This window comes from Oenanthe melanoleuca, chromosome 2 (genome assembly GCF_029582105.1).
Source record: "Oenanthe melanoleuca isolate GR-GAL-2019-014 chromosome 2, OMel1.0, whole genome shotgun sequence".
NCBI lineage: Eukaryota > Metazoa > Chordata > Aves > Passeriformes > Muscicapidae > Oenanthe > Oenanthe melanoleuca.
In genome coordinates, this window is record NC_079335.1 from 63,266,336 (window position 1) to 63,286,383 (window position 20,048).

The 20,048-nt window shown below is 39.2% G+C and overlaps 2 protein-coding genes across 14 annotated transcripts in view; one reads left to right on the forward strand and one right to left on the reverse strand.

Annotated features, from left to right (window-relative positions):
• Positions 1–124: 124 nt before the first annotated feature.
• ZNF830 (zinc finger protein 830) lies at positions 125–11,366 on the forward strand. The gene is made up of 10 exons (XM_056486158.1): positions 125–285; positions 389–488; positions 1,454–1,574; positions 2,129–2,162; positions 3,338–3,549; positions 3,893–3,983; positions 4,665–4,728; positions 7,472–7,552; positions 8,867–8,943; positions 10,711–11,366. The coding sequence occupies exons 1-10, from the start codon at positions 164–166 to the stop codon at positions 10,892–10,894; spliced, it is 1,086 nt and encodes a 361-aa protein (XP_056342133.1). The 5' UTR covers positions 125–163; the 3' UTR covers positions 10,895–11,366.
• LOC130250434 (poly(rC)-binding protein 3-like) overlaps positions 6,284–20,048 on the reverse strand; it is a 485,448-nt gene continuing 471,683 nt past the window's right edge. For 9 of the 13 annotated variants that reach the window (XM_056486140.1, XM_056486154.1, XM_056486157.1 and 6 more), the window contains one exon: positions 6,284–8,457. In XM_056486140.1, coding sequence (XP_056342115.1) covers positions 8,397–8,457 — 61 coding nt within the window. In that variant the 3' untranslated portion in view covers positions 6,284–8,396. Of the gene's footprint in view, positions 8,458–11,909; positions 18,120–20,048 lie in introns of those variants that run through there. The other 4 variants (XM_056486143.1, XM_056486148.1, XM_056486141.1 and 1 more) reach the window with 2 other exon arrangements.

The following is a 20,048-nucleotide window of genomic DNA, read 5'->3' on the forward strand; positions in this document are numbered from 1 at the left end:
AAGGAACTTTCCGAGGAAGGTGACGAAGGAGACAGAACCATCCATTAATCCATCCTTTAATCCATCCTTTCTCCTCCTCCGCCGCCCCCGCCCCTTCCCGGCGCGCTCCCGGTGCGTCACGGCGCGCGCCGGCCCCGCCCCAGCGCCCCGCGCGCGGGCAAAGATGGCGGCGGCCGGGGCGGGCGCGGGGCGGAAGCAGGTGCGGCAGGAGGAGCTGCGGCGCCTCATGAGGGAGAAGCAGCGCCAGAACGCGGGCAAGAAGCGCATCGACTCGCCCTTCGCCAAATATCCTCGGCACCGGGCTCTCTAGAGCTCGGCGGGGAGGGAGGGATGGATGGAGGGAGGGGGTCCGCGCCCCGCACGGTGCTTCCCTTAACGCGGCCGGCACGTACAACAGCCTGGGACACCTGAGCTGCTCGCTGTGCAACGCGCCCGTGAAGGGCGAGCTGCTGTGGCAGACGCACGTCCTGGGCAAGCAGCACCGGGAGGTGAGCGGAGGGTGCGGGTCTCGGCCGGGCTTTGTTGTTCGGGAGCCCCGGGACAGCCCTTGGGAAGGGAGGGACTGGGGAGAGGCCGCGCCGCCGGAACGGGGCCTGGCCGGGAGCGCCCGCCGGGATGAGGGGGGGAGCCGGCATGGCTGTTCGTCTGGGCTCTGTTCTCTGTGCGGGGTTGAAAAGGCAGCCCTTGAGAACGGCTCCCGTGTCCATCAGGGTCCGCTCCTCAGGGGAAGCTGTTCCCACCTTAGCGACAGCTTTTGGCTGGCACTTGTCTGCAGCTCGGACTGGCCCCCACCCCATCGCCGGGCTTGCTCGGGGACCTGTGAGCTGACAAGTGACAGCTTATGCGGGGTTAAGAAAATACGCTTTTTTTTTCTTTGTAATTCAGCAGTAAAGATGAAGAACTTGTAAAGCAAGTCAGGGAGTTTTTAACTTGGATGCGTCTTTTTTTTTTTTTTTTTTTTAAATCCTTTTAAGTTCTGGTGTTACTTCTTAGCAAAAACTGGAAGACTGTTTAATTTTACAGGTACTTCCAGTTAACTGCCTGCATTCAGACTAGATGACTGTGGCAAGGCAGGGTAATGTCTCTCATGCTGTTGAAGTGATGTGTTTTAATTTTAAAACATTTACTATTCCAGGACCTTAGAATAAATCCAGCCTTCCTGCTCTTTTTTATCCACTGCATTACTGCTGTCAGTGTCACTGCTCTGAGTCTTTTCTTTCTTACTGGTTCAGCCTCCCTTGTGTGTGTCAGTTCCTCTTCCTCCATGTCACATCATTCCAGAGGCTGACAGAAACACTGGTCTTTGTTTTGGTACCTGTGGTGTCTGTTTCAGAGATCTTGTTCTAGAAAGGTATTAGCTCACTTTGATGAGCTGTTGTAAAAGCTCTGTATTTTAAGCTGCAATCCAGAAGTTACTGCTAGTAATATGTCCTGAATTTTTATTTCTTTACAGAAAGTTGCAGAATTAAAAGGCACAAAGCAGACAGCCACTGGCTCAGCTTCTGCCACATCGTCTCATCCTGTCAAGAGAAAAACAGTTGAGACAGAAAATACAGACTTAAAGAGAGTAAAAGGTAATGAGAGAGAAATGCTTGCCAGAATCCATCCATTTTACATCTTGAATGGTTTTGTTTTGTTTTGCTTCTGTGGAACTGACTATGAATACATCAGACTGTTGAGTTACTGTCAGCCTGTTGCTGCTGAAAAGGGAAGAAGTTTGCTTGCTCTTTCTCTGAATTCTGTGTCAGGAGAAAACTGTGCTTTAAAGGTGCTTTAAACAAGTTTACCTTGTTTTCTTCTGGATTATTGGGTTAAATTAACTCATGGAACTGTGGGCTTGGCCCAAATAGATCGAGAAGCAGTGTAAATTAAGCAGTAGGAACACTTGCCTAGGAGTGGTGTTCTTCCTTTTTAGTGAGATCAAGTCACTGATGTTCCTCAAACCATGCAGCAAAGTTCTTGCCAAAGGAAAAACAGTGAATTTTTTCCCTTGGTGCTGCCAGACACGTAAATATATGAGATATGTTAAATACACATGCATTTGGGGGCTTGGTGCTGTCATAGAAGTCTTAGGGATGTTTCTTTTAAAAGTGTGGATTTTAAGAAGTAACTCTTGGCTGTTGTACAGGTACAGATGAAAAGCCACACACATCTTCTTCAGGGTAAGTAGATCTTGTTATTACATACAAATTTTTTTCTAACTACCAATGGCTGCATTCCCACCCAGCTCTTCCTTATCTCTGCATCCTAGACAAGGGCAAAGGTTCAGAGTTAGCACATCCCTGCTTCTGCCTGTTTTCTGACAGAGTTGTATATTCCTGAACATGGCAGCATCTTCCTGGGTGGAGATAATTGTATCAACTCTTAAGACTGTGTGAGAAAACAGGAATTCTTTTCCTGTCACTGACAGACTTTAAAGGATTGACGTGTGCTATTAAACAGCTTGAACATAACTAAATAGTAGCATGTACTCTAATAATGCAGACATCCTACAGAAGAGGTGGCAGTCTGAAATTAAGACAACTCTGAATGTATAATTAAATTATATTTATTAACAAAAACTTCTAAGAAATGACAGATCTTCATTAGGATGGTTTTTGTCACCTAAAATTCATGTGGGTGCATATGCTGCAGTTGAACTTGTACAAATATAGGGCTGTATTTGACTTCAAGGGGTTGGGTAAAGCATCTCAACTGCCCCTAAAAATTTCTGATGGTATTTGGACATCTTTGTGGGGTTGGCAGATGTCAGGTGACACCTGTGGGTCTCTTCTACACTTCACAGGATAAATTACTAGCTTGCATAGGTACATGCTGTTTCCTTGTAGGAATTTGAGTTAGTGTGCAAAATCAACACTTGAGAGATTTGTCCATTTTTTAACTTGTTGGTATGTTTAGTTTAAAATATAAAGTGGAAAAATGTTTGGCTTGCAAGCTGCAGCTATTCTAGCAAATCTGTGTTTTCTCATTGATGAACCTGTGTGTCTGTTTTAAATTGCAGTCCTGGACAGCAGTAGGTACCCGTAATAAGTAGCAAATTGCTTAGTAGGTGGAAAAAGAATAACCACCATTCCAATTTGTTACTGGTTATTTTTATTAATGTTTCTGATAGTGAATATGCAGATATGCAGAATGGATCTAAAATGTGTTTTTAGAATTAACCTGGGCATTTCTGGGGAACTTAAAACCCAAGTGTGTGCTGCCCTCAGACAGTGTCTGTGTTTTTGCTGTGCAGTTCACTTGCTCAGTATCTCACAGCCTGTACTGCTCACAGAGGGACTGGACTGGAGTCATTGGTGTGCAGTTTCAAACAGTTGTGTTGTGGGCTCTTTACCAGGCTGCCAGCAGATTTTTTTGATGAAGCAGAGCAAGACAGCACCCGTGTACAGCTTTCCAAGGGCCCAGGTCCCAGTTTATTGTCAGGGAATTACGATGATGACGACGATGAGGAAGAGGAGGAACAAGAACAGTCAAGCAAATCTTTTGTTGTGCATAAAACTGAAATTCCACCTCCAACTCAAGAAGTAATAGCTAATTCTCTGCCTGCAGGTAATGCTGACTGAAACAGTAAGTGATCCTGTAAGGAGAACCTGTGATTTAGCTGATGATGAAAGGTTTTTATTTTATTTCTTTTAATTATTGCCATTAGGTGATGGGTAATTAGGTGATGGTGAGAGTGTGTAATACTGCAAGTAGAGATAAACTGTCAAAGAATCTCATTATTGTTTGGTGGTTGTTTATTGATTTTATATTGTTGTGCCAAGGGAAGTAACATCTGGCTGTTCTTCCCTTGTTTCAGTAAGGTACTAACTGAAATTCCTGTCTAGTAGGAATTTTTGGAAATGTCTGAACAGCTGTTCTTTTTGTCACAGATTTCTGTCCTTTCCTACAGACTTTTTTGACACCAAAACTCCGACTGCTCCTATAGTTTCCCATTCAGGATCCATACAGAAAGCAGAGATACAAGAGAAGGTAGTTGAAAGGTAAGCAGTCAAATGAAATACTGATAATCTTAGGAACTGTAAATAAACATTTATCTTACAGGAAATAGAGACTGTGATCACTTAGAAATGTAAACTTATTGCTAGGTTGCATTCAGAATAGTTTGTATACGTGTCAGCCTTAAGCATTATTTCAGACAGGTATCTTGCAGCCTAGGGACAGGAGAAGAGATGGAACAATGTCATACAGAGTCTGTTTGTCATCTCTTTGCAAATTTTAACACAGGGTACTGCGGGAACTTAATGCTTAAAAAAAAAAAAAAAAAGCTTAACTGCTTTCCACTGTTTAAAGGAAACTGCTTTTCTGTAGTAATGGTTCAGCTCACTTGAGCACTCCTTTAGACAGTGCTTTAGTCTCTCAGAAGTAGCAACTGTGCTGTTACAATCTTTGGGTGTTCAGCACACTGAAAGGAATAGTTTAAGAAGAGTAACCTTCAGCTTTTTTTTTGTCAGTGAGATTTAAACCTTTCTGTGCAGTTCCTTCAAAATGAGTAAAGACAAAGCTGAAGATTTTGATGGTTGTAGATAAAACTAAGGGCTTAAAAATCTTGCTGTGTTTCTGTAAACTTACACAAAGGATTATGAATTTAATTCTTGAATCTTTTTAACTCTGCAATAAAGCAGATATTGTTAACTTGGGCTAATAATAATTAAATATTTCAGGAAAGAAAATACTGCTGAAGCTTTGCCAGAAGGTTTCTTTGATGATCCTGAAGTGGACGCAAAAGTAAGTGATCTACTCATTTTATGCTACTAGATTTATTTCTGCCAGTTGTAAAGATTTTGTGAGTAGTAAGGATGCTTTTCCAGGTAATCAGTCATACTTGCATATAAGAAGATGACTGAACTATTTAGACTAGAATAGGCTAAATGCTTCTTACTGCCCAGTCTGACCCTCCTCTGGTGCAGCCTTAAGCATTCATTCTGTGTGAATCAGAAAACTTGAAAAGGGATGGAGGTTGGCAGGAAGATCTTGTTAAAATCATCTCTTGGAAAGTATTTTTGATTATGGTTCCTCTGTGGCTCTTAAAGAAGTGTCATTTGTTGGTTGGAATACTGAACTGAGATATTGACAATCTACCTTTATTTCTGTGAGTCATCCCAGGAAAAGCAATTCACTTAATTTGTATGTTCAAATTTGCTTTGGAATTGGGAATATAACAGCTCTATAAGTCCTTTGTGAGATCCTGCTGAAAAGTGTTGTTACTATGTGACTGATAGGGTGCATCCTGTTGGAATGAAAATAGCTCTGTTGTGGCACATGCTGTAGTACTGGTTACATCACAAGAGTGAACTTGGTCTTCAGCCCTCTTTTTTTTTTTTTTACCAGTTTGGGGTTTTATGATGTTCAGAATAGAAGAGAGATGTGGGTATTCATCTTGTTTCTCAAAAAAATCCCACAACTAAAAAACTTGAAATTGTGATCAAATACATTCATACTTCCTTCAACTTGCACAGTGCCAAACGAGGATCAAAATAAACACTGGTATTTGAAAAACAAACCTTTTTTTGTTTTGTTTTTTTAAATTTGCCACAGATTTGATGGCTTTCTTACTTTCTTTATTGAAATATAGTGCTGTAGGCTTAAATATTTTTTATTTTCTTTGAGTGTATTTCATTCTTCACACAGTGTAAGGCTGCTGGTGTATGGCATTGTGAGGCCAAGCCATAAGATCTAGTTTGGAGACCTTCCAAATAATGCTTCTTCATGTTCAGTTAGTCCCACTGGCCCCAGCTAACAAGCTTAGGAGTCTTATTTGCTCTGGCAAGACTCTTTTGGCACTACTCATGCCCATGTGTTGCCATAGTGAATAGTTTTAAATAATGATAGTTCAAATATTAAAATAGGTAGATGAAAAAGCCATGCTTTGTCTGTTTGGTGTTTTCTTTTGTTTTTGGTTTTTTGTGTCTAATTGAAGTATTAAATTTTTCAAATACTTAGTTTCAGGACAGTGTTTAGTGACCTTTGTTCCTTTGTTCTTGTTATTGCCTCCACTGATACATTTACAAGTGGTCCAGTCAGCTCTTCCCTGAATTGCTTGCACAGACTCAGCCCTTTCTGAGTGTAACTAATACTCAGAGGAAGGAAAATGTTTGTGCCATCACTTATATTGAGATGGCTGTGGTGGTTCCGTGTTGGAATCATACACAAAATAATTATTTTAATAATTAACTGGGCATTTGAAAGGGAGAATGGGGGCGTGAAAAATGCTTGTTATTTGCATCAGGTATTTGTAAAGCATATAAATTCTGGATTAGATAAATATTTCAAGAAAAAGTAGTAACTTTAGCGCTTTAAATTTATTGTAAGAAATACAAATAATTATGAATTACAAAAGACAACCACAATGCATAATAACACAGTACATACACATATGATAGAAATAATAACAGAACAGAAAAATGAAATGATGACTATTACTTCCCAGTATGAGTTTGCTTGGAAGCTTCTAATTTGTTCTATAAACTTAATTCATACTACTTAATTTTGTATAATCACTCAGGAACAAAATTTAATCACTCAGGAACAAAATGCACCAAACTGTTGTCTTTACTAAGGTGATGACTGACATGTCACCAAAAGAGCAGAATGAATAAAGAGAAAATAAAACTAATGCAAAAAGATGGTGTCATGACTTACTATGTTCAAATTGCTTAGTTCTCCTAGCTATATAATTTCTACCCAATCCTGAGTCAGGCATAATCTGTCCTCTAAAATACATTATATGCCACATCTTCCAGTCTTGAATTGTGGAAGTTTCAATTACACAGGTAGACTATCTTGTTTATTTATTTGCATTAAAAGCACAATCTGGCTTTGATTACCTTGGCTGTAGATCTTAAACATGTTCTTACCACTACTACTTTTTCAAACTTCATGTTGTAGTACTAAACGCCATCTATCACAGAATAAAAAGCTTTGCATGTCATTAAAATTGGTTTGTAGCTGTACAGTTTTTTCTGTTAGCCAACAAAATTAGACTAGATTTGAAATGCAGTCAGGCTACCTAACACCAGCAGACTAGTGACTGAAAAATTTGATACTTTACGTTATGCCAAAGGCAAACAACTCACGGCTTTTTGGCTTGTGAAATGGCTACTGTATGCAATTGTACAGGCAGCTTACAGAAGAATTTAATAGTTACCACCTGACGCAGTGAAATGACAGACCATCAAATTCACTTTTGTTAGTCCAGACATTCCACACCAGCCACCTTTAGTCAATAATTATTCTTTAATGCTGCAGTCACAGATGTTGCTTTAATCCAGGAGTAGACTCAGATTTTTCTTCCGAAACCATTGTGCAGCTGCACTCTCACTCATATCCATTACTTAAAATGAAGTACATCAACCAGACTTTTCTGCTAACACAGCATAATTTTTCCTGTTTCTCCTGGCTTTTTTTTTTACAGTGCCCCAAAGAGTCATTAGACTTAAATTGTTAATCTATAAATTTTCATGTTCCTTAGGTGAGAAAAGTTGATGCTCCAAAGGATCAGATGGACAAAGAATGGGATGAATTTCAAAAGGCAATGCGACAGGTCAACACAGTAAGTAATGGAATCTATATTTATTGATTCTAAATACTATACACAATAAGGAAAACAACAGTTTCATGCAGCTCTGCAGAATGGCTGACATCTGCATTTGTCAGCTGTTTGTTTCAATGCATTGTGTGGTTAAATGCACTTTATAAATGAGCAAAGGATTCCTTGTATTTTCCACTTAAAGGAAATTAAGTTGAAAACTTTTAATCAAGATCCAATCATATGTATCTAGTTACATTTGTTACACTGTATTTTATTTAAATACTATTTAACTAGCATATACCTCAGATCAGTGTCCTGTATCCAAACAGGACACACAATGGTGGGCTCTTCTTTAAATCTGTATTCACGTTTTAACTTTTAAAAACACTACCCATTTGTCTCTCTTTTAAAAAAAAGTATAAAATGTAGGTAACCCGGATTTCACGTTTAATTTAATGTACTGGAAAGGAACTCCAAAATCTGGGAAAGTGACAAAAGAGTTTGAGACACGTAAATTTGCCACAGTTTTTCTGTACTTCCATTTTTCACTCTTTACCATTGCATGGAAAGTCTTCCTGCAGCAGGTGTTCATCTGCCCTTGTGTATAATATATAACTGTACTACAGATTACCTGGTGTTTTCAGTCTTCCCCTAGAGTATTTACTATCCTTTTAATTATTTTAATTGTAAATAGTTAATCATATGTCAACTGCTGAGAAAAGTGGTGCAGAAAAATGTATCATTGCTCATTTTAAAGCAGTCAGCACTATAAACAGAGCAAATGTTCATACAAAAGCAGTGGTGGATACATTTTGCTAGCATAAGCCATTCAGATAATTCTTCAGTTTAGGAGGAATCTTCTCAGTTATGCGTGGACCATTGATTGCATAGCATCTCCCAGACATTCAGATTTGAGAAAGTATATGCTGAAAAAAATAACAGGTTAGAAACACTTCGGGATCTAGTGGGAAATTTAAACAGTATGTTCAGTAAGTGGTGTGTATTTAAGTCCCAAGCCCTGGGAAAGAGTTCCCATTTTAACCTAAGACTGTGTGTGTGTAGTTTATGTTCAGTTTCAAATCATAGTGTATTGAAAATTTCTGAAGATTAACCCCAAAGAAGCCAAACTACTTTTGATTTTAAGAAAAAGCATTTGCATTTCAAATTAAACCAGACAATTTTTTTTTTCTGTATTTGCCCTTGTGAAGATGGGAATATACATAGAGGAGATTGACTTGAGGTAGAGGGGAGCAGGGGAGGACACAGACATTGTAAAGGGTTGGAAGTGGAATTCAGGATGAAGGTGGATTTTCTAAATTTGCTTTTCTGGTTTAGATTTCAGAAGCAATAGTGGCAGAAGATGATGAGGAGGGACGACTAGATCGCCAGATTGGAGAAATTGATGAGCAGATGTAAGTAGATCAATTTTTCCTCAAATTCTCTGTTCTCCAGCAGTAATGAATTGCTCTTTGACTAGAGTGATAAAAACACTTTTAATCTGTGATACTGCCTTTCATTAATCATCTGAGTATTGGCCAGGGTAAGGAGTAAGGACAGACTCTCAAATTGCAGAATGATACCTAATAAAGACATGGATTTTGGTACAAAGTTATGTAACTTTTTCCAAAGAGAGAATGCACTGGAATCACTGAAAGTACACAAGGCAAATTCTTGGAACAAACTGTACCTCTTCTCCTGTTAAATGTCTCAGTGTCTTAATTTGTATTTCCCTGGGGATTTTTATTGATGTAGAATTTATGTGAACATTTTAAAGAAACATCTCCTGTACTGAAAATGTCCTGTCTTGTGGAAAACCCTCTTTGATTCTAGTAAAAGTTTACTTAAAGGTTTCTGTGAAGTGATGCACTTCATTACATGAAGTGGTTTGTTTAGTTTTGTTTTGCTGAAAGGGTGGCTGTGGTGGTTGGATGTGCATTGGTTTAAACTCCAGTAACCTCAGATTCAGCTCAGTGGAACAGTTTGTTACCATTTTCATGTAGCTCAGCACACTGATATTAACAATGATAATGATAATTGCAGCTACTGAAAAGGAGATGCAACAAAAAGAAGACACTAGAAATTAAAGCAGCACTTCAACCATCTGGGCAGATTTACATGCTGCACATAATAAGTGTATGGCAACAAAAGCACTGGGTTCAAACTGAACTTTGTTATTACAGGCATGTCTTTTAACTATGTTAGTGTAATTCTGGAGAGGGCTTGAGCTAAACCTTCCTCTCTTAGAGGATTTATTTTTCTCACTAGATAAGGCTGCTGTAGGTAACAGAGCCAAATTAAGAAATTTGTAGAGTATTTCAAGTATATTACTGTAATGATTTTTCCCCAAAATAAAAGTTCCAAATAGATTTTTAAATACTTTTTGTAACTTTTGAGTTATTTAAATGGAGACTATTTAAAATTAAGTTGAAAATTAAATAAATTCCTTGGCTTTCAAATCTTCAGCTATGACTGCCTGTAAAAATCATATTGTTCATATGCCAGGGGAAACAGGATTGAGATAGTAACCCCTCCATCTTGACCCTTCTGAGCAAGTAAGAATGAAAGGGGCAAAGGTGAATTTACATCAGGCTGGTACTACTTGGCATTTTCAAAAAAATATCCTGTTTAAAATGGCTAGAATAGTTATAAGACACAATTCAAAGACATAACTTTTTAAGTAAATGGAAACTTGAAGCCTTTGGATTGTGTTTACTTAAAATGCTCTGTTACAGCACAGAGAAAGCAGATGAAGAATCTGAACACTTTGTCCTGCTTTTTTTATTTTCAGAGATGCCACCACTAAGTTATCAAAATTAATAATTGATGTCACACCTTTCTCTCATGAAAACCATAAACAGAGCAAAGAAATGTGTTCCTCTTGTGTGGAAGTGGATATTGGTTCTGTGCTTTTTGAAAAATGGTTTGTGACTGTAATGCAGTTGTTAAGTATTTGGATTAGATCTCATTGCTAGAGAACTGATCACACCTCTCTTCTCAGTCCATTTTCACTTGGTGAACACTGAGAAGGTGCACTAGCATCTTCAAAGCTTATTTCTTTGCCATTGATGGGAATCTGTAAAGCTTCTTAATCCAAAGTTGTAGAAGCAAAATCCAGCACTGGAGATATCAAATCAATACAGAAAGGCCCCAGATGTTACAGGTGTTTCCCTTTCCAACAGTGAATGCTACCGCCGTGTCGAGCTTTTGCGGAACCGCCAGGACGAGATGAAGGAGAAGTTAAAGGAAGCCATGAGATTAAGGGCAGCACAAGAGAAAGAGGAGGAGGATGTTGGCAGTGAAGATGAAGAAGAGCTGCAGGATTTGCTGTCACAAGACTGGCGGGTGAAAGGGGCTTTGTTGTAGCATTTCTGCAACACGCTTGATACTCTTTTTATCTGTGGTCTTACTTCCATTGTTAGAAGGGAGATTCTTTTGTTAAATATTTATTTAAAGAGGATCGTGAGATAAAGAGCCAAGCTTATTAAAAAACTTTTGTAGATCTACAGTGTGTATTACTTACTGTAAAATCTGTATATTGCAAATGTTTTACAATACTGAATGCACCTTTCCTATTAAAATGACTGGTTTCCCACCAGAAGTATTTTAATAGGATTACTAAATCTGTAAAGAAATCTCTAGGCTTTTGGAAGCATTAGCTCAGTTTGGTAATTTTGAGACTTGGCTTATTGTCTATAGAAGTGCATAGTCTACAAAGTTTTCCCAGACTGGGAGTTTAGGGAAAGGAAAATATTAAGCATTTATGTTTTCTTAAAATTTGTAGATGCCCTTCTGTCCATTGTCCCAGCTCCCAATAAAATATGTACATTTTTTTTCAGGGTCTGTTACAGTTTCTCTGTGTATATAAGGACTAAGCTCAGAAATGCTAACCTACAGCTTCTCCACAGTGTATATCCTGTGATGTGCCATAGCACTGCTGCATATTTTTCTTCATAGTCTCCTGTTTTGCTTAGTGCAGGCATTTCTTGAACCACAGGGATGAGAACACAGTGGTTACATATCTGCATCACTTAATGAACAGGTGACAAAATGCCTGAGAGGAAGGTACTGCACTGGAAGGAGGTAAAGTAATAGCTGCAAATACTGGAAACTTTCTTAAAACACTCTCTTAGGCACAGAAAGCATCTAAAACTGATTTTGTTCTGATAAACACAGATTAAGTAAAACCAAGAACAAACAAACTTGACAAGACTGGGACATGGAAAGCAGAACTACCTTTGGTAAGTGTCTATTTAATTTTTTTTTTACTTTTGCAGATCTTCACATATTTCAGATTTGCTGAGGATTTTTTAAAAATAAGAGGGATGTGTGGCTTGACTGATACCAAAAAAGTTAAGAACAGGTTAACTTTTTTTTAAAAAATATTCTAGATTTAAAATTAGTGAGATTTTAAAGGGAGAAAACAAGCTTTGGTCTTATAAAGCACTCCACTTACTTGCCTCAGAGATGGTTATCAACCAAGCAGTAAAGATTAGAACTAAACTTAGATGTTTGCCTGTTTTGGGGGAAATATTTGATATGGCAGAAGCCCTTTCTTTATAGTGAGATGCTTTTTTATCATTCCCAAATTCCATGATCCTTGGGTTCAGCTCTTCCTATTTATAAAGCTGTCAAAATTCAGGCAGTGGCTCTTAGTGGTTTATATTTATTGTATCCACACATTCCTGCTCACATGTGTTGGTGTACAGCTGTTAGTAAGTGTAAGCAGCTGTTGCTGCTAAAATGTTTGATCTGACACTGAAGTCTTACATGAATTAGGACTGTCACTGAGATAGCAACATTCAGAGGGTATTAAAATACAAAATAAGTGTTCAGAGAATATTGAAATAAATAATGAATGTTTGGACAATTTGGAGAAAACTTAGTTGGACCAAAACTGAAATAAAATGTCTTTGTACAGCATGAAGCATTCAAACATCAATGTCTAAGGTGCCTGTCATGCTGCAGTGAAAGATCTCTACATCCATTTATCCCTGAAAAGAGAACTTCCAGCTGAGAGGGTGGTGCAGTATTACGGGACAGTCTTTTTCAAAACAAACCAAAAAAAGCACTTCCCCAATTTCCCTCTAAGAAACACTAAGCTAAATTTCTAACCATTCTGTTTATCTTTGCTTTTCACTGACCCCACTCACAAAAGTACACAAGCTTATTAACACTGAACTTCAGAACCACTCTGCATTTGGCTTAATATCAGAGAAACAGAGGGAGTGAATGTCAGGTTACACAGAGCATCATGGTCATACATGTTTAGACAGTATAAAAATGCTAATCTCTGAGTCTATTAATGACACTTTTTGGGTACATTCTTCTGTAATTTTACTTTCATCTTGCACATAAATCTGCAAGTCATGGTTTCAACTGTGGATGAGTAGGAATTAACAGTTCAGCTGTTTTAGTCCAGTTGCCCTCATCTTTAGAGGTATCTTGTGATAAGAAGCTAAAGGCAGTGAGTTTAGTTACAGTGCAGAGATCTTGAACATTCAAATCCAAACCAGTGCAGCCTACTGTTATTAGGAATAGATGGCAGGAAAAAACACCAGATCCCTCATCATTCCACTCGTTGTCCTTGCATAACTAGATGGAAGGGTAAAGATGGACCAGCCAGAGCCAGGGGGTTGTGTGCACTGCTGGGGAAGTGACAGCATCCATCCCTCTTGCTTCTGTCTTGTTTAGGAGTTGGTGCTCTTTTCCTTGGAGGAATCTCAAAGATCTCTAAGTAGTGTTGTATCCAAGTTTTTTACAGCTTACTGCATACAACTGTTACCTTTCTTCAACATTTGAAACAAAGCTTTTAGAGAGCTTTGTGAAGTTGATGGGAGTGACTGTCCCTTGTGACCACTGCCTTGCATGTGCTGTTGTGTCAAAGGGGCAAAAAATCATCCTGCTTTTTATCAATGAAAGTGGCATGGCTATAAGGGAGAAGAGGGAAGTATCCTAACCTCATTTAGTAGTCAAGCTAATTTATTAATCGAAATAATCTCCTGTATCTTAGAAAACATAGGGATAATTAGTTTGTAATCTTAAGTATGTCTTCAGTTTTAGAAAACAATTTTATGTACTTCTGATGTATTATTCAGCTAGGTTATTAACCAGAGGAAATTATTGTTTTTAAAAATATGCATGTCCTTAATTTTTTTTCTCACTTACTTAACTTCCTTGAATTCTATTTTTTAACAATAAAGATCAGATTAATCCTAATAACTAGCTCTGTCAATAGCCACTATTAAAAACAAAATTTTAATTTGAATTAGGATGACTATTTTAATTCTCTTATCTCCAGAACTTGCAGAAAACTGAAGTATCTGAGTTAGGGAGGAAGACATTTGTAATCCTTATTTACTCATACAATAATGGAAAGTGTTGTCAAAACTTAAAAACTGCCACCATGCCACCAGAAAGTAGTTGAGATTCCTGAGCTTGATGGTTTTGGAGCTGGTGAGTGACTTCCAGGAGCACAGCCTGTGTGCCTGCATGTTTGAAATGGAGTTCCAGAGAGCAGCTCCGCAGGGAGCAGCTCACCACAGCTACAGCTGCTGGCAAGGAGAGTCACAAATTATAATTGCTGTGCTAACTTCTCTCCTGCCCTTGAAGAAATAAGCTGCTGCTGTCATGCCTTAGATGTGGAACAAGGTCTGCATTTGGTACAGAGGAGCCCAAAAGTGACCGTGCAAAGCAACAAATCTGAATAACAACAAACCAGTGTTCTCATTTGCTAACATGATTGTTTTTCCTCTACTACAGCATTTAATTTTAAAATTTGCTTCAAATTGCAAATACTGATTGGAAAGAACATTAGCTTTGGCCAGGCCCCCTGCCAATAAATTCATTTTGAGGAGAAACAGATTTTGCTTATTGCATTCCAGTATAATTAGATTCTCTGCATTTTATCATCTTAAAAAACAGTAAGCTAGAAATTATAAAAGTCTTATAATTATAAATGTTACTAGAATATTTTCAGCACTTAAAAATATCTTTTTCTTATAATTCATAAAGATTGCCCTAGAAAATTGGACATTCAGCATGCATGGATCATAATATAGCTGTCATTAGAAACCACAGTGTGAGTATGTAATGTTACAGAAATTCCATTTTGTTAGATACCATCAAATGACTGTGACTCTTTAATTTCAGTCACTCTTATAACACAAATGCCAGTCTGTAGGACACATGTATTGATGCAGAAACTGATTTAATCAATATTACTGCATTCCTTCCTGGAACCAAGTAATGAAGTACACTTCAGTGCCAAGAAGGGCAGTGTGTACTTACATCCCTAGAAAGTGTTGCTTGGGCCAAGAGATGGAAATTTCAGGTGTGAAGCAGTTTTTCACTATCTGCCTTCATTTGATCTTCTGTTCATCAGTTCAGTTAGAATTATCCTGGGCCAACAGCTGGAAAAACAAATGGGAGCAGTTCCTGTGTGTAGACATCTAAACCAGGTATTTCTTCCAAAACTACAGTGGAGGCACTAATGCCTTGCACCATTGGTGGCTGCAGAAGTTACAGAGGACAGAAGAGATCTCTGTTCAAATGCCTCCTTTCGATGCTGTTCTTTGAACACACACTTTGTGTCACTCAGTTGAGGAGTCTGACAATGACAGTCTTCCCTGCAGAAGCTGTGCCACTGTTGAACCACTGGATCAGGGAGCATTGTGACTTTTAGATAATCATGACACTCCCTCCAGATGGGGAAGGTCCTGTGCCAAGAATACAAACAGTGCTGAAATACATTCAGCTGATATTTAGGCTGTGGAAGAAGTTGGATTTTCAGACTGTCTTGTGAAACTCGACAAACAGCACCTTGCCTGTGCAGCCTTCTGAGGCTGAGGCACTTCCCAGGTGCCTCTGTGCATGGCACCAGTTAGACTGTGCTGCTTCCTAGGAGCTTGACTGGCACCAGAGTGAACCTTGGAGCCCACAGATGCCCTCTGGCTATGCCTGAGAACAGAAAGCACTCTGTGTATTAGCAGAGGACTAACTTTGTTTATTTTCCTTCTGGTTCCAGCCAGCATTCATGTTGTCAATGTTTTTTCACTTGAGAAACACAACAGAGCTGCTTGAATTCATTTGAGATGTTTCCAGAAACCTAATTCCAATTTGATGACGCAAAAGCTGCGGAACTGGTGCTGTCTTTCATCTGGAAACTCACATTTTTGTGGGCAGTGACCTTTTCACAGGGAGTACATGCTTCCTCTTATCTACCTTTGGCCATGAGTGGTTTACTTTTCTGTCTTGGTTACTATTATTCTTTACCCTTTTTTTTTCTTTACCACCTTGTCTTTTGTTTGTCTGTTTTGTATAGTACAGCTATTAAGAGTTTTTTCCTTCCATTCAGAAATATTTTCCAACTAAAATGATGAAATTAAAATAAGCTTAGATTTTATCACATTTTTGCCTGTATTTTTGCAAAAATCCTCTCAGAAGACTTCCTTCTTTGTCCATGTGGTTTTTTTTTACATCTCCTCATTCTTCACACAAACATGCCCCTGCAGTAGTTTGTTTAAATCTTTCAATTCTGCAAGGCATACGTGAATTATTAATGTGAAAGATACTATACATCCCAGAGCTACTGCTGCCCTTTGCCTGGCAGCCTTACTGGGAGAGCAAAGCTTTGACCTACTTAGTGTTGAGCTGCAATAATGTTCTTTTTTTTTTTTCATTTACAGTAGCTAGGCTAGCCACAGAAATAGCTTTTGCTGTTGAAGAAATGAAGACTTATTTAAGGTCTCTGCTGTGAAAGCAGCTTCATCTCTCCTTTAAAGAATGAGAGGTTAAATACATTTTAAGTAATAAAAATATATTTTAAGTAATAGTAACACAGAATTTTATCAAATTAGTCTTACAGCCTATAGTTTTTCTAAGGGTTGGAGTAGCTAATTGCCAATATTGGCTAAGTCCTCCTGGGTACTGGGGTGCAGTGAGCTGTTCTGTAATGCCCCTCGGCACCCTTCATCATCAGGGGTTGTTTTGTGGCTGCATCTGTATTGGGAAAGCTGTTGATTTCTACAGGTCTTCAAGTTTGCATGCACATCCTGGTTGTGTCCTAGTTGCAGACTCAAACTGGAGAGCTTTGTGTATCCTGGAGACCACAGAGGATAACTGTGGTATGCCCCAAAAGCTCAGCAGGGGCAGGGAGGGGAAGCAGAACCCCAAGCTAAATCCCTGAAGGCAGGTAGGGGGCTTTAACAGAGTGGGGAGATGGAGGTTGTACAATCAGTCTTGTGTCATTAAGGATGCTACTCCTGCATTGCCAAAAAGCTGCTTTCTCATGAGGCCAGAGCAGTAGCTGTGACAGTACTGCCACTGCCCCAAGAGAAGAGGTGGCCAGAGCACGGCCAGGGGCCAGCCCCTTTCTTTTGCTTGCTCTTTTGAAGAGAGAACTCGAGGCTGACTGCAGTGCTTCAGCAGATGCAAAGGAGGGTTTGAACAGCTGGAGCAGAGTGCCAGGGCAGGAAGAGGCAGCTCCTGGGCCTGCTGAGCTCTCCCTTCCCCTTCCTGCTGCACATTCTGTGCTCCTCCCTGCTGCTGGGCTGGCACCTGGCAGGGTGGAGGGTGCTGACTAGAAGCCTTGCCACTGGGCAGTGCTGCTGGGAATGGGGAAGTATGAAGGGCCTTAGCAATACAGTACTCAGCATCCAAATTCATTCTGTTGCTCCTGTTTTTCTCTCCCCAGTATCTGATCTATAGATCAGTCTGGGAAAAGACCAGAGATACAAGTCAGTGGCTGCTTGCAACATGAAGCCAAATTTGTCTTTTCTATGCAGTGTGAGAAGTTCTCAACAAACAGCTTTGTTAAAAACCAAACCAAGTTTTGTAGAAATACTGTTTATCTACTAACTGCACAATCTGGCTCCCACTAATCCTGAACAGACTCATCATCCCTGACAATCCCTTACTAAGGTTGCCAGTCTTGCACAGGTGTTACACTTTCCCAATGAGCACTGGGACCTTAAGCGTGATGATATGAAACCTTTAATCATTAATTGAAAACAAGCAATTTGTCTGTGATCTTAGTTTGACAATCCATAAAATAGTGCTTCTTCAATGACAAGTTAGCAACTCGGTTACAAAGAACAAAGTTTAAACAACACAACAGTTGTATGCACAAAGCTACCACGTCTTTTTTTGTTTTTTAATCAGGAAAAAAATTTATTTATAAAAACGTCTCATGTAACTTGCTGTCGAGTCTCTAGCTGAATACAGTGGTTTAGAACACTAACGGCCCATGCTTTTATACAGATTAGCCAAAGCATGAACATCAATGAAAATTAACCCCCAAAAATAACTTGTCTTTGCTTTATGTTATGAGCCACAACAGTGTTAAAACTGGAACAGTAATGAAAGCAACACAAGAGTTAGGAAGCACAGTTGCTTAAAGAGTAAAGTAAGTGTTTTCTTTTGATGTCTCAGAATAATAAGAAAGTTAGAAATGGCAGAAACTCCTCTGTAGATTAGTCCATAGAAAGCATTGTCTCATGGGGCTTTGGAAAAGTCCTGTCTGGTGGCTAATGCACTAGGGCATGATGAGATACATTACAGAGCCCCCAGGCCAGTAACTTCTGAAGACAGCCTAAAATGTAGGAACAAAAACGAGGAAAAGAAAAAAAAGAAAAAAAAAAAAAAAGGCAAAAAAAAAAGAAAAAAAATCTTCTCACTATTAAAAAAATACCACTTGAGTACAACCAGCATAGAACAGCATTTCAGTGCAGGCAAGTTTTCTCACACAGAGGTTGGTGGTTTTTTTTTCTTAAATGTCAATTATTGAAACAGTTACAATAGTCTAGAACAATTTTACAGACTTCTAGAGCTTTTAAATGGCTGTGGTACCTTGACATTATTCCCAGTTTTTCCTTCATTATATGCAACAAAAAAAAAACCAAACAAACAAAAAAAAAAAAACAAAAACAAAAAACCAAACCAAACCAAACAAAAAAACAAAACAAAACAAAACAAACAAACAAACAAAAAAAAACCAAAAAAAAAAAGAGAAAAAAAGGAAGCCACAAAGAAACAAAAAAAAAACACCACAAAACAAAAAAAACCCCAACAAAACCAACCAAAAGCCCCATTTGGATAAGTGCAAATTGTAACAATGGCAGTTCTACAAATGGTTACAGTGACAAAACTTAGTGCAAAGGTGCTAAGGTGAAGAAAAGCCCACAGAATACAGAAATGACACAAAATACTGAGATAGTACTTAGCCCTATACAATAACACACTTTGAAATACCATGTTTTAAAAAGTATTGCATTTGCATTGTGTTTTTAGTTTATATTAAAATGCACTGAATACAGTTCAATTGTTAAAGCTTTGTGTCCAAGGAGTGCAGAGTGGATGAACATGGCAGGCTAATGGGACTCTGGATTTGGAAGTGGTGAGGAAAACAATATTGCATTACTGAGTTATGCAACAGAAATTAAAAAGAAGGTGGATGGACAAACATAAAATGCAGTTAAGAACTAGTTCCAACAGCTGGCAACCAGCCACTCCATTCCCCAGCTCTCTTGGCTTTGGCTGACATTACCTGTCTCGTTTTAGTTAATCTGAACATCCTGAAGTGCTTGGTAAAGGGATGGGATCTGTCCAGGCAGCAGCCTTTGAATGACCTCTAAAATGCTGCATGTTACTCATGATTACCATACAACTTGACTGCATGATTAGTGGAGAGTTAAACAGGGATGTATTTTGTACAGAAACCTAATGAAAAAATGGTCATTTTGGCTGAATAAAACCTACACGACAGGAAATATCAGACAGTGATCTGGTTTGTACTTGCTCTGAAGCACTTACAGAAATAAGCACTGTGTCAGTATATGTAAAACATCTGAGTGCAGAAGAAGGAACCTGCACTCTCTGTCTCTCCCTCCCTCAAGCAGAATTCTTAAAATTATGTTTTTCCAAAGCAGAGAAAAATGGCTGCGCCCTTTAAAAGCATCACATGGAAAGGCACAGGCACCTGATATTTTCATCTTACTCTTTCACAGTCATTTTAGTTTAGCAGTTTTTCTCAGACCAGAAGGATTCACTGTGTGCAGAAGTACCTGAAGTCGGTACCTCCTAACCTCCATCTCCTGCTCATAGGCAGATTTTGGGACAGGGAGATGGGGTGTCCAGGCCTTTTGGGAGCAGCAGAATGACTGAGGGGGCCAGCAGCACTTCACAGGGCATTACAGGGGCACTGGTGATCATCAGAAGTGCCAGATTTGCACATTCTAGCGACAGAAAAAATACACCAAAGATGCCAGTTTGCCGTAAGGAGTTGTTCTGCAGTTGGAGGGATCCCTGCAAATGTATCTAAGTGTATTTTGATGCCGAGCAGCTTTGCTGGAGCAGGCTATCACCATTTTGCCTCACTGATGTTTTTTTCCTTCTCTTCACTGTGTCTCCCTTGCTGGGCTGGGGGCATCCTGCCTTGCTATGGGGCTGCTGAGGGTCTGCCCTGGCCGAGCCTGTGTCTGGGGAGAAAGAGCCCAGGCTGGCACTGCTGGCTGTTGGAACT

Excerpts from the sequence above, each read along its gene's own strand:
- ZNF830 (XM_056486158.1), top strand. The coding sequence starts at position 164 with ATGGCGGCGGCCGGGGCGGGCGCGGGGCGGAAGCAGGTGCGGCAGGAG. Across the intron at positions 3,550-3,892 it reads AGCTAATTCTCTGCCTGCAG|ACTTTTTTGACACCAAAACT; the intron begins GTAATGCTGACT and ends CCTTTCCTACAG. Across the intron at positions 4,729-7,471 it reads ATCCTGAAGTGGACGCAAAA|GTGAGAAAAGTTGATGCTCC; the intron begins GTAAGTGATCTA and ends CATGTTCCTTAG.